The sequence below is a fragment of the Alligator mississippiensis genome, chromosome 1, assembly GCF_030867095.1.
Source record: "Alligator mississippiensis isolate rAllMis1 chromosome 1, rAllMis1, whole genome shotgun sequence".
NCBI classification, from domain to species: domain Eukaryota; kingdom Metazoa; phylum Chordata; order Crocodylia; family Alligatoridae; genus Alligator; species Alligator mississippiensis.
This window is the reverse complement of record NC_081824.1, coordinates 257,920,743-257,937,203: the sequence shown is the minus strand read 5'-3', so window position 1 is coordinate 257,937,203 and position 16,461 is coordinate 257,920,743. Positions and strand designations below refer to the sequence as shown.

The 16,461-nt window shown below is 41.5% G+C and overlaps 1 protein-coding gene across 1 annotated transcript in view; it reads right to left on the bottom strand.

The window, feature by feature from the left end:
- Positions 1-11,334, bottom strand: part of MORC1 (MORC family CW-type zinc finger 1) — a 93,683-nt gene extending 82,349 nt beyond the window's left edge. Inside the window, exons 1-5 of the mRNA XM_059720538.1 lie at positions 11,229-11,334; positions 7,340-7,393; positions 3,662-3,696; positions 2,656-2,724; positions 81-171 (exon numbers count right to left, since the gene is read on the bottom strand). Of these exons, the coding sequence (XP_059576521.1) occupies positions 81-171; positions 2,656-2,724; positions 3,662-3,696; positions 7,340-7,393; positions 11,229-11,293 (314 nt within the window). The 5' untranslated portion in view covers positions 11,294-11,334. The remainder of the gene's footprint in view (positions 1-80; positions 172-2,655; positions 2,725-3,661; positions 3,697-7,339; positions 7,394-11,228) is intronic.
- Positions 11,335-16,461: the final 5,127 nt, after the last annotated feature.

Sequence of the window (16,461 nt, the reverse complement as noted above, 5' to 3'; positions counted from 1 at the left end):
CGTAGATCATGTTTGTTACGAAAAAAAACAACTATGCAAAACAGACAATCTAGAGATCAAGATTTAGATAGGACTCTTACGACTTAAGGCCATTGCCATAGCATCCAATCAACTTGGAGGCAGACTGCCGTTTAGAAGACTTTCCAAAATAAATGAGATGAGTAGCTTCCCCTGAAAGACAACATTTAAAAGTTATAGATGCAAATAGGGCATTTGCTAGATAACACTATAAACCTTAAAAAAGAGAACATTTAAAAACCAATACAGCATTCACTTTGGGCTACTTTAACAATGTACACATAACAAAGTATTTGTCGAGAGCCAACTTGCGTTATTCACCATGGAGCAAGATATCTATCACAATTCAACAGTTTCCCTACTCAGCTGATTCAAAACAAACATAGACAAACAAACCCTGTCCCTTGGATTCCAGCCATTGACAAAAGAATAATAATGGATTTGATAGACAAAGGGCCTAATCCAATAGCAAGTCTCAAAACTCTTTGCCTCCCCAGCTCAAGGGGCATTCTAAGGTCTTGAATCTGATGTTGCACAATTAAAACAAATATGTTGCATATTATTCTGTTTCTTTAGGTTCAATTTTTTTAAGCATCAGTATATTTAAAAAAAATAAATGAATTGATCTGAGCACCCATGCTCTCATTGTCTGTATTTTAATAAGGGAACTGAAGCATAAAGAAGCAAAGGGGTTTATCCAAAATTACATCAGACACCTAGCCAACTGTGAAATAAAATCCAGCTTGTGATCCAGACTGTGTACTGCCACTGTCTACAGGTGAGTTCTTAAGATCTAGTACCTACTGACAGCTGCTGGAGGTAGCGAGGAATTTTCTCTCCTGGCAATGAAAGCTGGCATGTCAGATGTCATTCAAAGAATTAGATAGTAAAGCTCTTTTCCAAGAAAGCCTGACGTTCTCATTCTGGGAACAGCTTATTTTCAGCACACATCAACCTAGGTTACAAGACGCTGGGTTTGTATCATCTATTTCACATCATGTGATAGCCACCATGATAACAAATGCACTAAAATAGCTTTTTATTGACAAAGCTGTTAGGATACCTAAAAGAAAGATATAGTCATTGTTAAAGAATCAAGAGCCACATGTTAGAAAATAGTTTTTCAAATAGTAGGAATTCCCCTCAGTGCAGTGGAGTATTTTATCTGCAAAGTTCTGAGCCATTAGCAGCAACACTGGTAAGACTGCATTACCACACTGTAATACCCCTATGTCTCTTGTAAAATACAACATATAGAATCATACTGTGTACTCTTTGAGCCGATTAAAGTTTGCTCAGTAAAGGTCCCTCATAAGCCAGGATCCTGTTTTTTTCTGATTAAAAAAAATCCTAAATTCTCTGATTAAAAAACCTAAAATCCACATTTTTTCTGTGATTAAAATGAAACACCTCTATATATATATAGGGCTTAACATTTTATCGATATATTTACAATTTTAAAGCAATTTGAAAGCTTACCAATGCCTTATTATAATAAAATGAGTTCTAAACACCTATATATTTTGGCATTTGGTTTTGTTTTCTTTATCATGGAAAATCAGAGTTCTCTCTGCCCCTTTCCTTGTTTTCATTATGAATGTCTCACAAACACACTTGTATCTGTTTTTCCTTGTACACATTTTGGTCCCCTAAATGTATTCTTAGCACTTGACAATCCATAGTGCCAAGAGCACAATGCTGTTCTACAGATTCAGTTCATCAACTGCTATTTTCACTTTTCTATAGGTGCCTATGACATACACTAAAGCTTGCCTTAAATTACTATTCAAGGCAACAGAATAGTACAATATTTGTTGCTTAGAAATGTGGTGTTTAGGGGAAAACTAAATTTTCATGGAAACTATAAAAGGAATGATTATGTTGTTACATTTTCAGCTCACGTTTTATACTGAAAGGACCCAGAGGGCTGTGTGAAAAGACTGGTATGCATAAACCAGCCAGGATTGCATCGAGAACTAATGAAATACAACCTCTAGGGTAGAATCAGATCAGTCTTACAAGTTTAAGGCACAATGTGAAGAATGCCATATCTAACATACACTTGAGGGGAATCTTAGGGAGGCAAAATTAGCAGAGTAATGAATCTGACCAGGACATTGTGATGTTTTACTTAGGGCAGGTCTCTGTAGCCAGTCCACTGCGATGATGCACAGTTACTCCGGAATGTGCTTCTGGATCCAATATGGAGCCAATGTGAAGGGCTTGGATGTTTTACCTAGAGCAGATCTCATCAAGGTGTGTCATGTTGTGTGTGGGGTATTAAGCAGAGAATTAATAGTTAATACTGTGCCTTGGAACTCTCAAAGCTTTTAGACATGTAGTGGTGCTTATGCTGAAAAAGCAAGGCAAATATATTTTTGTAATCATCAATATAACATTTTCCATTTCATTTCACCATGAAAAAAAAACTTGCAGTCATTTTAGGCACAGCTTAAAAAACACTAGGATTAATTTACTCTGCCAGCAAAAATAATTAAAACAGTAAAGCACACTTGTAAGTTAAGTGCATGTCTCATTTTAACTAATGACTCCATATATACAGATCAGCTTGGTATTTTATTAGTTTATAGAACATTCCCTTTAACAACCAGTTCAGCATCTACAAAACTAACTTACTAGGGTTCATGCCGCATCCATCATCCAGAAAACACAACATAAATCCCCCTTGCAGCTGGTCATTATCTACTAAATAAAAAGAAGAAAAAAAGCACTTAGTAATAAACACTGAACTTGGTTGGTTGGGTATTGATACCCAAGACTCACAAAAGTCATCCTTCATCAGCAAGTAGCAGATTTGGTAAAATGACAAACCGCTATTTTACTGTGCCTCTGATTTACTATAATTTGGAACCATTAGCTAAGTACAAATATTCTCCACATGTTCCAGGCTGTACAGAGAAACAACTCATCAGGATATCACTTTCCAACCTAATACAGCTTCAAGAAGAAATATCCAACCCTGGTCTCTGTTCAGGATCTCATGTGGAGGTCCCAGGGTCAAGGGGAATGAATAACATCATGGAAAAAATATAATTGAATAGGTAGAAGTATGCCAGCAACAGAGATCTCAGCAATGCATGAAAAAGCAGTGGTTTTCAGTTAGTCAGAAGCTTGTTGAGGTAAAGAGATTAGGTCAGCTGTGCTCTAGCTTCTAGAAGGGATTGGCTGCCAGAACAACACAACTGTATGTGAGAATTCAGCTTTATGGAAGAGAGATGTTATCATAATAAAAGGGAAGATAGAGAAGAAATGTCACTTGTGTTTTTTTAACCACTTTCCAGGAGGTCTGTTCTATGCTGAGAGAAAAGACTAAAACCTGTTTTTACAGGAAAGGTTAAAAACTACTCTCTGTATTTATTTATGCTGCTGGGGACTATTCATAAAGATAAAGAAGCAACATACAACATTTTATATCCTTTCAGTTCAAATCAGCAACTAGTACAGGTTAAATAGGCTTCCAGAAAGGTAAGATCAGTTTCCAGAGTGAAACAGAAATACTAACTATATACAGTTTCAAATTCTTTGAGAGCACACAGGCAGACACCAACAATGGGATAGTCTTAGAGTAACAGTCTCTCAATATTCCTCTACCTTCCAATTGTCATCACCCCCATGTACTCACCAGTAAATATATCAAGTCGGGTGGCTCCTGCATCTCTGAAAATAAACCATACAAAATTATGGACAAAACATCAAGTCAAGGAATAGACCAGACTAATCAGTATTCCTTAAATAAAAGTTTAACTGGTCTTTGAAATGAGTAGACTACAAACATGTTTTTAATACACTTGTATCCTCCTAAGCAGGATGTCAAACTCATCCAGCCCTGTAGGTTGGATGAGTGGTGTGGGATTGGTCCATGGGCAGGAATGGATCCACAGACCAACCCTGCAGGCTGGACAGCAGGACTGCACCACTGTAGCCAGTCCAGGGAGATGATGTACATGCGCTTCTGGATCCAATATGGAGCTGATGTATGCTGCAGTGGGTGCTCTGTACATTGCAGTCCTGTAGTGGATGCCAGGGGTGGCACATCCCACATGCTGCCTATGTGTCAACTCCAACACCCACAGGTTGCACTGAGGGCTGTATGTTAGAGCTCCATGGCTGTACCCAGGTCACAGGCTGCATCTTTGATACCCCTGCCTTAACAGAAAATGACAAACTAGGACCAAGGTAGCTAACAAAACTGAACCCTTACCTGACTAAGTGGCCTATATGTTCCCCCCACCCCTCCTAACTTTTTTGCTTTGTCTTTAGATTGCAAACATTTTTTTTTAAATGTGTGTACAGCACTCTACACAACGGAGACAGTTCTGATGGGGCCTTTGGGAATACAAATACTACTGTCAATAACACATCCCAAGTCACTGAGATACCAAGCTATGGATAAGTGTTTCACTAAGTATGGAAGACACAGTAACCCACAAGGTTTCCAAGTCACTGTGGTAACCCATACAGTAATACATTATCTCCTACTGCAGTGGGGTTATTTATATGTAGTACATATAAACTATAATTTTAAGTTAAGTTTACGCAGCACTATTCAACTTAGAGCTATTTACAAAGGGCATATTTGAAAATCAGTTCAGGGTCACTGTCATCAGTCACCTTCGAGATGAAATGCATAGCACTTATTTATCAGCAGACCACACTAAACTACAGCTTTGAATAAGCATTCAAAGTTGTTGCACCTGCAACTGAACCCAAAGGCTAAAAACAGATTGCTTCAAATGGAATGAAAGCAAACACATCACTTTTTCCTTTAGAGCAGAATCTGGGAGGAGAGGAATTGGGGGGGGGGGGGGAAAGGGGGGAGGGGAAAAATACACAAAATTTGAGTGTTTAGTGAGAGATGAAGAAAAAAAGGCTCCATAAACATGCCCTTACTCACTAGCTATGCTCCAAAAGGAAGGCATCTCCTGAATAAACTGATAGCACCTTACTAATACTGGAGGTAACACGGACAGTGAGAAAGAGTCCTGAACTCATGCCTTTGCAAAAAGCCATAGATTTCGCTTTAACAAAGTAATCTACAGAACTAGAATAAAAACATTCCTATGGAAAAGATGTAATTTAAACTTCAAAGCCCTTCGTATCCATTTGTAGCAAGCTAAGAGGATGCTGAAGGACCCACAGCAGATGGAGCTGACCAAGAGCATCGAGTCCTGTATGTCCTTCACAAGCCTTACAGAACTGTTTTTCAGGCAATCCTTTGCCAAAAAAATTTACTTTGACTGCAAGCCCTTAATGCAATATCTGTTTACTACAATCCTCCAGGAGGCACCATGAGCACTGGCTTTTAGCCAAACCATTTAGTTCACATACATATTAGAGAAAGCTGTCATGTCAGTAGCAAAGGTTGATATCAAAAGAGACAATAAGAGGATTAGGAGATGGAAAGCATTTGAATGAAAGCTACTGAACATTTCAAGAGAAAAAAGATGCCAAGAGTGCTAGTGATGCATGAGGAAGGTCAGGAAGCTTGAACATGCCAGGGACAGTTAAAAAGAAAGCAATCATATATTCCAGATGTTTATATACAGCACACATGATTTTCATATTGCTGTCTGTGACCACTTTGTTGAAGGCACCTCAGAAACCCATCCAAGGTTTCTTCTGGGACATGGCTACACCACAGAGAACAGGGCATGATCTGATACAGAGTGCTTCAGATGCTGGTATTTTGTTAATTAATTTCCCACTTTTATTAACACCCAAGAATCAGTGATCTGGAAGAAATTCCACATCTCAGAGTAAAGTGGTTAATGACAGATTTGAGAGAGGGCTTAATTTGACACAGACTGATTTCTGGTCACAGTTACCTCTTCCTATTTGACCCTCTAATGAAGTGATAAAACGGTATTTGTCACAAATCTTTCCGTTGCAATTCTCTGTCATTGGACATAAGATCATCATGTAGAAGACATTTGTCAATAAATATATGTATTAATAAAGTATCACAAATGTTTAATAGCACAGGGAAGAGGCAAATATTATCCAAATCAATTTTCTCTGTACTGTTCCCAATTCTGAAGTGCAATGCAGCGTAAAAATTCCTAATTGTTCAACTGTATATAGCAGTTCTCTCAATCTTTGACACACCACATACCAATGGGCAAAGTATCACTATCTTCTTCTGTTTCTCAAGAGGAATTTAAGAGAGATTTAATAAAGCTTCATAGTGGAAATGGTACCAGAACACATTTGCTCACATTGAAGATCAGAAAGCATTAAAATCTTCCTCCATTAGCTCCATCAATAAGCAAAATACATTTTGTGGCATGCATTTGCTGACTTGCCACATGACTTTATCCATTAACTTGCAAAATTTATCAGAAATGTCTCAGTTTTTTTTCTGGCAAAGTTTTACTGCAAACATTGAAAAGGAAACTGGAAATATTTTTTTCAGCTAGAAGCAGTCATTCATGGACCTTTTGGCTGCATCCAGATGGGCATGGTGCCACATACCACTAATTCCATTGTTGTCCACACTGCAAGGGTTGCAAAGTAGTTCAGAGACTTTTTTTGACCCCTGGATATCCAGGGGTCAAACAAGCCTGCCAAAAAAAATCATGGAGTGGTGCACGTGGCGACAGTGTGCACCACCCAAAGCCAGAGCCTGGCTGGCCAGAGTTGCGCTCCACTCTTCTTCCCTTTCTTCCCTTTTGCTGTCCAACCACTCAGTGGATTTAATCACAAGCCAGTACTAAGCCACGCATACAGCGAGGTTTACACAACAGCATTGTAGTAAAATCCACTTTAATAGACTTAACAACATATACTTGGCTTTTTAAATCTACTACGCAGCCCTTCAAAAGCTGAAAACAGTGTCCATGGTTGTGAATGTGAAGTAACACTCTTGCTTTGCAGAATCAGTCCCTTTATGATCCCAATCATTGGAAAAACTAACAAGTTTAATATGTCACAATGAAGGCCTTGGATATTTCAAGTCTAGCTCTACAAGATGCTGAATAACCTCAGAATCCATTTACTGTAACATGGAATCAAAGGCACTTGGCATCTCTGGTTCAGTACCTTAAAACGCTTCCAGCAATCAAGGAGGAAAAAGTAACATGGAAGGGGTGGGGGGCGGGGAGAAGCTCTTTTCACACACTACCATCTATCATGGCACAGTTTTATGACGCTAAAGCAATTTTGATTTTGTCTGTTTGTTACTACTACTTGCAACAACAGAAAACATCTTCCCTGCTCTCACTGACAGAACCAAACAGGCTGTTAATTTTATCCCATGAGTAACAAAATAAGAATACTTGGATTCTTCAAGTAAAATATTTACCGGGCATTGTCAATCAGTTCAGCAATCGCTCCAAAGAGGAAGTCATGCGTAGTGCTAAAACAGACATGAAAAGTGGTTAAAACTTGAAGCAGTTAGTGATACCAAATCAAGCACTAGCACATAATGTAATGGAAGTTGTACAGTAGAATCCAGATAGTTCTTAGGGCTGAGTTTCATAGCCCCAGTGAAGGATGAGAATTTGGGAACTAGTCAGGGATATATCCAGCAAACAGCTATGTGGGACTGGGGAGATGCTCAGAAAGGTTGCTGAAGCTTTTATTCCAAAGCATATTACTGTGAAGATCAGCTGCCTAGGACCACTGCTGAGCACCAGTTGATCAGAGAAGTGGTGCCCTTCAAAGTAAAAGCTGCAGCAAGCAGCTGCCTGGCTTATACTTGACTTGGCAACCTTCTGCAAATTAAGTGGTTTGCAAACCACCTTGATATAGGCATGATTCTGAACTACTGTAGATTCAGCTCCAGGCAACAACATTCAAAATATGATGAAGGAAGTTTTGCCCTGAAATTCAAATACTTATCTACAATTGTGAAGGATTAAGGTTTAAGACATCTAAACCTTGAACTTCTGGGGCAACCTGCATTTTAAACCCCTATTAAAACTTTATATTCTTTTGTTATAACATGCTTTACACAACCATGGTGAAGTAGTGGCAATAGTTGGTACGGAGATCCCCCCCCAACTTTGCCATGCATAGTGGCACACACACAGTCTGTTATTTTAACATATAAAGTTTGATAGGAAAAGAAAGCTAATTTCAACTGGAAGCTGTAGCAAGCAGCAGGACAAGCTTCCAACAAGCCAGAGCTACACAGATATCCATGTTTCTCTATCAATGAAACTAAATCTGCTCTTTGACCAGAGCTGCAAACTCCACTGCCAGAGGATTTACTCCAAATTTACTATAGTAATAAGATTTAAAACCAGCCCTTATCTTCCCAGAACTTGGGATCATTTCATCCTGCATTCAACTACAGCAGGTGCCTGAACGATTGGAGCTAGATTAACAGTCAGTGTCAAGGGCAGGTGACTTTCTCTACAGAATATTCAATGGCATTAAATACACTTGGACCATAAGTCACAGCAACACAGCAATAGCTGCTAATTCCCACTGCTTCTTGTGAGAACCCCAGGGGTGCTGTTCATGTTAACTTTTGTCAGACTTTACATCTTAAAACCCTATTTCCAAGTTTTAAAACATGGCTATAAAAAGAATAGAGGCTAAGGCCTAGATCCCAGATCTTATGCTCTCTGTGCAGTCTTTTCATACTCTTTAGTCTAATGCCTGAAAAAGCATCTGAGATTAGGTAAAGTATTGCTTATTTGTACAGTGCATCTCAAAAACTGCTGTGCTACCTTAAGGAAACTTGACAGCAACATAAAAAACACAGTGTTTTAGCCTTCTATTTTACAGGAGAAATAATTGCTCCGCATCCTCACTCACAAAGAATTTATTTCATGGTAAAAGTAATCATTTGGGTTTCTCTTGGGTACTAATTGTACTTGGCATTTTCTAGCACCTGTGGAGCTGCACCAATGCTAGAAGTAGTATAAGGGCACAACTACACAGAAATTTTTAGGCCACTTGCATTACAAGAGGGTTTATTTCACTGCTGGCACAAAGATAAAACACACGTACAGAATATTCTGAAAGCAGCTCTAGTCTCCCATCAACATTAGCCTTTTTACTGCAGGCCACTACAGCAGTGGACTTGAGAATTGCATTAGACTGGCTTCCAGCATCCCCAGTTGATACCTATAGCTCAGCAAGGTTAGGAAGCATTGGTTAAGACAGCAACAGGCAGTCTACACTAGCGCCTGTTGCTTTATTACCATCCCTAGATTTAAAACAGAATGTTACAAGTGGTAGATTTTAAACAAATATATCCCTTGTAGCATTTCATTTATTTGAATTACAAGCCACCCTATCCAATGCAGCCTCCAGGGAGGCTTACAATAAACCCTCAAGCTGTGAAATAAAGAACAGGCTCCCCAAACATCCCAAACCCCCTAAAAAGTCCACGTCATCGCCCCCACAGGCATATGCTCTACTTAAAAATAGATAGAGAATGATCAAATCCCAAAACACTGTATGTTTCTTTTATCCCCCCCCCCCGCACCCCGCAAAAAAACCCCCAAAAAACAAAAAACCATCCAATTTCTTCAGCTTTACATACAGACCATTATTTTTTTCAACCTGACTCTGGGGTAGCTACATTCCAGGGGACTTGACACAGGACTGGAGCTTTTATAATTATGGCTTCAGTACTGATTTAGATGTCAACTTGATGTATTGCCCTTGGATTAAGTCACTTCAGCACTCAGATGTTCAGACCTACACAGTTCTCATTGTTTAAAATTCAAGTTGCAGATTTTCCTCAAGATTAAAACTACCAAATAGGAACCAAATTGGGGAGATCAATTAAGCTGGCAAAAGGAGGGGAAAACAGAAACCTTCACCTCCCTGAGATGAGGAAATGAAAGCATGTCTATCTTCCTAAAATCTGCAGATGGGAGAAGGCTTTTTAAAGCAGCAGCCACTACAGCTTGCTGGGAGCTGGGGGGGGGGGGGGTTGTTAACAGTGGTAGTCTCACATTTGCTTTATATATTTTTATCCATGTCTCCAGGCTTGGAATCATAGAAATGTTTGGCTGGGAGGGACCTTGGCAGGTTACCTGGTCTTGAGGATATTTGGGGGTGGGGTGGGTTGGCTTTAAAAATTGCAAGCTCCTCTTTTGTGAGTGAGGTGGGCAGCCTACCCCAGCACTTCTCAATGCTTTTAGGCTCCAGATGCCTTTCCTTAGACTCCAGGTGCCCTTCCAAGAGCCCCTTGGAAGACACCAGCTCTTTGTTTCCACTCTTTTTCTGACTACAGAAAAAATGAGAGTACAGGTTTTACCCCTGTGCCAAAGACCCCCCCCCCCCCCCCCACCAAAAAGAACAGTGTGGCCGCCTGCATTTAACGTCACAGGTTCCCATGGGAAATTCCTGGTTTCTTAAATGAGATGCCAGCACCCACAGCAGCGCTACCATGCCCTGGTGCCTCAAACCACACCTGAAAAGATATTCAGGAGCATCAGGGCTTTGCAATACCACTGAAAGGATCTCCAGGAGAACTGGGTCTTTGCATCACCCCCATAAAGGAGAATCAGGGCTTTGCAACACTCTTGAATGCATCTCCAGCTAAGTCGGGGCTTTGTGACACCCTAAAAGGATCTCCAGAAGCATCAGGGCTTCATAGGACCCCATAAAAGATCTCCAGGAGAACTGGGGCCTTGTAGCACCCCATAAAGGTTCTCCAGGAAAATCAGGGCTTTGCAACTCCCCTGAAAGCATCTCCAGCTGAATCGGGTCTTTGACACCCTGAAAGGATCTCTAGGAGCACTGGGGCTTTGTAGCACCCCATAAAGGATCTCCAGGAGAGTCAGGGCTTTGTAGCACCCCCCCATAAAGGGCCTCCAAGAGAACTGGGGCTTTGAGATGCCCCTGAAAGGATCTCCAGGAGAACCGGGGCTTTATAACACCCCTGAAAGCACCTCCAGCTGAATTGGGGCATTGTGACACCCTAAAAGGATCTCCAAGAGCATCAGGGCTTTCAGGTACCCCTGAAAAGATCTCCAGGAGAATCAGGGCTTCGTAGCACCCCAATAAAGGATCTCCAGGAGAAGCAGGGCTCTGCAACGCTCCTGAAAAGACCCCCAGAAGAACAGGGGCTTCGGGACGGCCCTGAAAACCTCCCCAGGCGCCGCAGGGCTGAGCATTAGAGCCCCAAGGGCCGGGGAGGATCGGGACCAGGCGTTGCCACAGCTCCGGGAACCGCGCGGGGAGCCACGTGTGCACTCCCGGCCCTGCCCGGCCCTTGCACTCACGCGTTGGCGCGCAGATACTCCAGGCGCAGGTGCGCGCGGCAGAGCGCCCCGTACCGCGCCGCCATCGCCCCGCCGCGCTGGGAGCACAGGGCTGGGCTCGCGGAGGGGGCGGGGGAGACGGCCGCACGCGGCTCCCAGTGCTGAAGCAGCCCGGGAAGGCTGCTCTTGGAGGGGGAGTTTCCCTTCCTCTCGCCCACCTCTTTCGCCTCGCACTGAAGACTTGCAAGGGGCTTGCAGGAGCACCCACACAAACCACAGCGCCAAGGCCATTTTCATTCAGATTGAGGAATGACTCGGGTTTCGCAGTTGCCTGAGCGGGGTCCCACCCCGCATTTGTAGAGAGGGGTCGCGCTTCCCAACCGGGACTCCAGCCTGCCGACTTTTGAAGTGTCCAACTTGAAACGGCACCCAGTTTCTTACGAGTACCCATCCTTCGAGAAACAGGCGCCCCTCCTAACGAGCCTGTCCTCACACGGACAAAAGTAGTTTGTTAATGTATTATTTCTCTGCCAATGCTAATGTATTATTTCTCTACTAATCTCCTTCCACTGTAAGTGCCACAGGGCAGATTCTGGCACGATGCCCCACTTCAGACTCATGGCCAGGCTGTGAGGCCATCCTCCTTCCAGCTTGGTCTATCAGGCAGTGCACACAATGCCCTTGTTCCAGGCTGTCACTGCCCTACTCGGTCCCCCTTATTTCTATTGTCACTCTCTTGTGTGTAATCATCACTTAGTCCAACCCATCACTGTAACTACTGTAAGATGGTAGCAGATACGCATCTTGTTCAAGGGGCTGGCTACTTTATCTGGTCCATTTTATTTGATTTCGCCCCTGTCTAGGGCTCTGAACTACTACACAATTCCTGGACCACTTGTTATTTCAAACCCTCTGGACCCATAGTCTATGTCTGGAACCTTGAGCTTTCTCCTTATTTCTCCATCAGCCTACATACCCTCTGCCTCTGGCCTGCTTCCTCCGCTAGGAGCTGTCCAACATGCCAAAACAGATCTTCATCTTCTGGCTTCCCAGTCCACTATGACCCTCATTTGCTGATTCTGTCCTTTGATCAACAGGAGTGAATAGAGCCAGAAACTGGTCAACAGCTGGCCTGACACAAATTAGAGCAGGAGTGGAGCAGGAACAGAAACTCCAATGGGCTGGGGAAGGAGACTAAGACGAAAGGCCTGAGGAGTGGAGATTTAGGACTGACACTGGAAGAAGGAGGTAGGGAAAGAGAGAGGACTGAGATAGGGGTGAGACAAAAAAGGGTCAGATTAAAACATGATAGTAAAAAACTTTTAAAGACATTTCTCCACTGACTACCCTAGGCAGTCATACCTCCCTTTCTCCTATTAAAGGTTTATAAGCCCCATCACACACTCCTCATCCAAAACATACATTCTGGACATTACCAAAATAAGAGGCATTAAATGATACATTTTGACCCCCACTGTTTTTTTGGTACTTCCTGAGCATACGTGAATATCTGAGCCCTTTACTTGACAGATCTTCATATCAAGCAGCAATTTAATGCAGAATCAAGAGAAGGCAGGTCAGGCTTCCATGCTGTAGCATGCTCCCCTTTCTTCCAACCATGAATCAGCTAAGACCTCTACAGTATATTACACAGCTCTAAATAGCAATATCTTAAGACCAGTGGTCTGCTCAGACCATGCCTTGTTGCTCTTTACAGCTAGTAGAAGACCACCCTGTTTAGGAATTTCTTGATTCAGGTTTTTTAAATATACCTCTGTTACCTGAACAAGGTACAGTACATATTGTAGAGCCTTATTTCTTACAAATTTCCACTAGTTGAAATGCATTGAAAGTGCTTTTCCAATTAGGCAAACAAGGACTATCAAAAGCTATAGCTGAAGTAAATTAAAACTGAATATAAAGAAAAACATGAGAAAGTAAAAATCTATAAAATGAAACCATAGGCAATTTCACCATGATAAAGTACTTCATGATACAACAGCAACTTATTTCTTCAAGGAAGATGCTTTTAAAGGATACCTTGCATCTGAAGCAAGAACCAATACTAGTCCTGTTGATTAGCATCCACACTAAGGTATTAAATTAGCATTTGCTTAGATTTGATGTACTATGTAGACATCTACACACACCCCTTAAAATAAAGCACAGAAATACAACATTTCATGTACCATGTTGAAAATCCAACAAAATGTATATCAAGCATTTTAAACATGTTGAGGATTGATTCTAAGGAACTGCCATGTTCACGTCAAGAAAAACTTGATTGCTACCACTAACACCACTTGTGTCCACATACAAATCTCTACTTCAAGTTAGGTAAGTGATTTTTGCTAAAACTAGTCATACCTGTTGTTAACTGGAGTTTGAGTGTTGCTAATGCTAAAGCCCTCCAACACAATCCCCAAACTGCTTCCCAGGAGGATTTATGAAACAATTCCTATGGCCTTTTGATGAGAAGTTGTGACTGTAGGGTATAAGTTTGTGACAATATTCAGAACTCACCTTACACATAGCTCCCTACACCTTTCCAGCTCTGATAGACTTTCTAGCTCTGGTATTGTTTCTCCACTCAGTCAGATGACAACCGGGGGTACCTTCTCCTCTAGCTTGTAGCTAGCTGGTTGATTGTTTAACTCTCTTGACAGCAGAACAAAGGCTTTCAGATCAATAACCTCAAGTCAGCACACTTCTGCTGACTTATCACTGAAACTGTGTAAGGAGGGGAAAAAAAGCCAAACCACCTGGTCAGTCAGTGCCAAGACAAAGTCAAATCTCTGAATATAGTATTTACTAGGTGGAGGACCACAAGTCCTAGTCTGGAGGAAACCCAGAGTTCACTATGCTACCCCAGGCACCCCAAGGCAAGCACCCCAGGCATGGAGATGGCCTAGAAGAGCATGACCAGCCCCATAGGGAGCAGCTGACTAGTGACTGAAGGCCATGAAGATGATCCAATTCCAAAGCCGTCACTGGTCTCAGTGGTCTCAAGTGAAGCACAACATTAGCTCCTTCCCAGGACTCACGGCCACTTTGCTCTCACCCAACATTCTGGGGAAGGGATGAACAAACAGAGAAGAAAGGAAGTCAACATTTTTAAATGTCCCAAGAAATAAGACCACTGCAAATCTTCTAGGGATGTCAAGTCATAAGCACTTCAAAAGTCTCTGGAGTCCTATTATTTTTGCTGCCTCTGAGGGACAGAAATGGAAAGGCACAACTTAATTGTCTGGTTGCTGCCACATCTACTCCAACCGCCTGTTTATGTTGCCTTTAATTTGCTCTAATATCCTGGAGTTATATACCAGAATTTCTCTTAAAGCAGGATTTTTCAATGTCTTTCCAGTTTCTAGGCATCCTCAGTTCCCCACACCTCCTTCTGTAGACAATCTTTCTCCTTCAGTCACTATGGAGACAGAACCTAATACTCTGAATTTTTCAAACATGTTACCTGTTTCCATTTAAAAATCCTTTAAATTAGATTATCCCACTATACTACACTGATATCCCACTGTACTGCAAGGTATTTTATTGGTGTAAGAGGAGACATTGACATTGTGGGTATACCTAATAACTTCTTTAAATATACCAACAAAATAGACACATTAAAGTTGTGAATCCTTTCTAAAAACCAAAGCCACCTCAGCACTGAAGTAAATTCCACTTCACTTCAGGTCCAAATAAAGTGGAATCGTGCACATTTAAACAATGAATCATATGGCGTTAGAGTCACATAGAGATAGCTGATATTTTTTTCAGCAATTGTATATAAACTGAAAAAAAATGATGAATCACATGCTTAAAGAGAACAAAACTGGAAGAGAAGTGTGAAGCATGCTTCCCCAAACCAGACAAGCAGTGGAAACAGCTCTCACGGCTAGAATTAGAAGTTTCCAGCTTTTAATCATGAGCTCAGCTACATCTCTCCTAATGTATTTATTTTTTACACAAATGTCTTCACCTCCTTAACATCCTCTGAAGATACTGCAGCTTCTTGTTATCATGTGCAATATTTTGACACAAGGTAGAATAAAATGATAGAAAACCTTCAGCTATTCACTCCCTTAGAAATAGCAGGCCTGTTACCAGATGCAGAATGTCCATCAAGATTTTACCCAAAATATGGTAAATTTATTTATTTATTTTAAACAATGAGTATTAAAATGTAAAATCCTACATGGAATTTGTTAAAAGTCCTGGTTGCCAGAGGGAGGAATTTGGAGCACAAGGAAGTCAGTTGGTCTGAGTGTGCAGACGGCTAGAATGCCAGCTACAGATGCAATGTTCTGTTAATAGTTCCTATATTATGTTATTATTCCAGCATGCATGACAGAATGGAAGAGAGGACCAAAACTGAACAAGGATCAGAACAGAGGAAGAGCCAGTGAGGTGGGCTGGGGGAGAAAACAAGACTGACAAGGAGCTGTAATATGGGGGCAGGACTGGGATGAAAAGACAAAAAGACTGGTATTAGATACCTTGGAGGTGACAGATTGGATAAGAAGGGAGACTAAGGTTAGGAATCAGTGAGATAGGAAAAATGACACAAACCAGACCAAGAGTGAAGTATGAGCAAGGACTGGGATTGACTGGGCAAGGAGACTGGAACTGTTATGAACTGAAATGGAAGGCCTGAAGAGAGCAGACTGAGACTGCCACTAAAACAAGGATGCAGGTGTGGAGAAGAGAAAGAGATGGGGTCTGGATGGGCCAAAAAGGTCAAATTCAGACATAAAGGTCAGAAGTCTGTGATCACTAGATTATAATCATTTCAACACTCTCTTATGGAGCCAAAGGTTCCATTTTTCCTGCAGTAGATGTCCTTTTTGAAAGCCCTTGTCAGAATGCCTCATCCTAACTAGGCCATATCTAGAGTGGAAGCCGTGAAATAAATCTCAAGTTTCCAACTCTAGTGTTGGCTCACATGGTCAAAATGACGACATATGGTAGAATTTCTAGCATTCAATTTGCATTTTTAAAGTCCTTGCAAGTTATACACACAATACCCCCCCCCGCCTGCCAGATAATTAAGACTATAAAGTTCCACACTCAAAAGTTAGAAAATGTCCAAATCAATATTGTCTGTGCCACCTTAGTTCAAAATTCCACTTTCTTATGTCAAGGCAAAATGACGCCATCTCTAATTAAATAAGTTATCATTGTTTCCCCTAGATCTCATTAGACTGTGTCACAGAATGGTTGATGCTCACCTAAGGTGTTCTTAATCCACTTATCT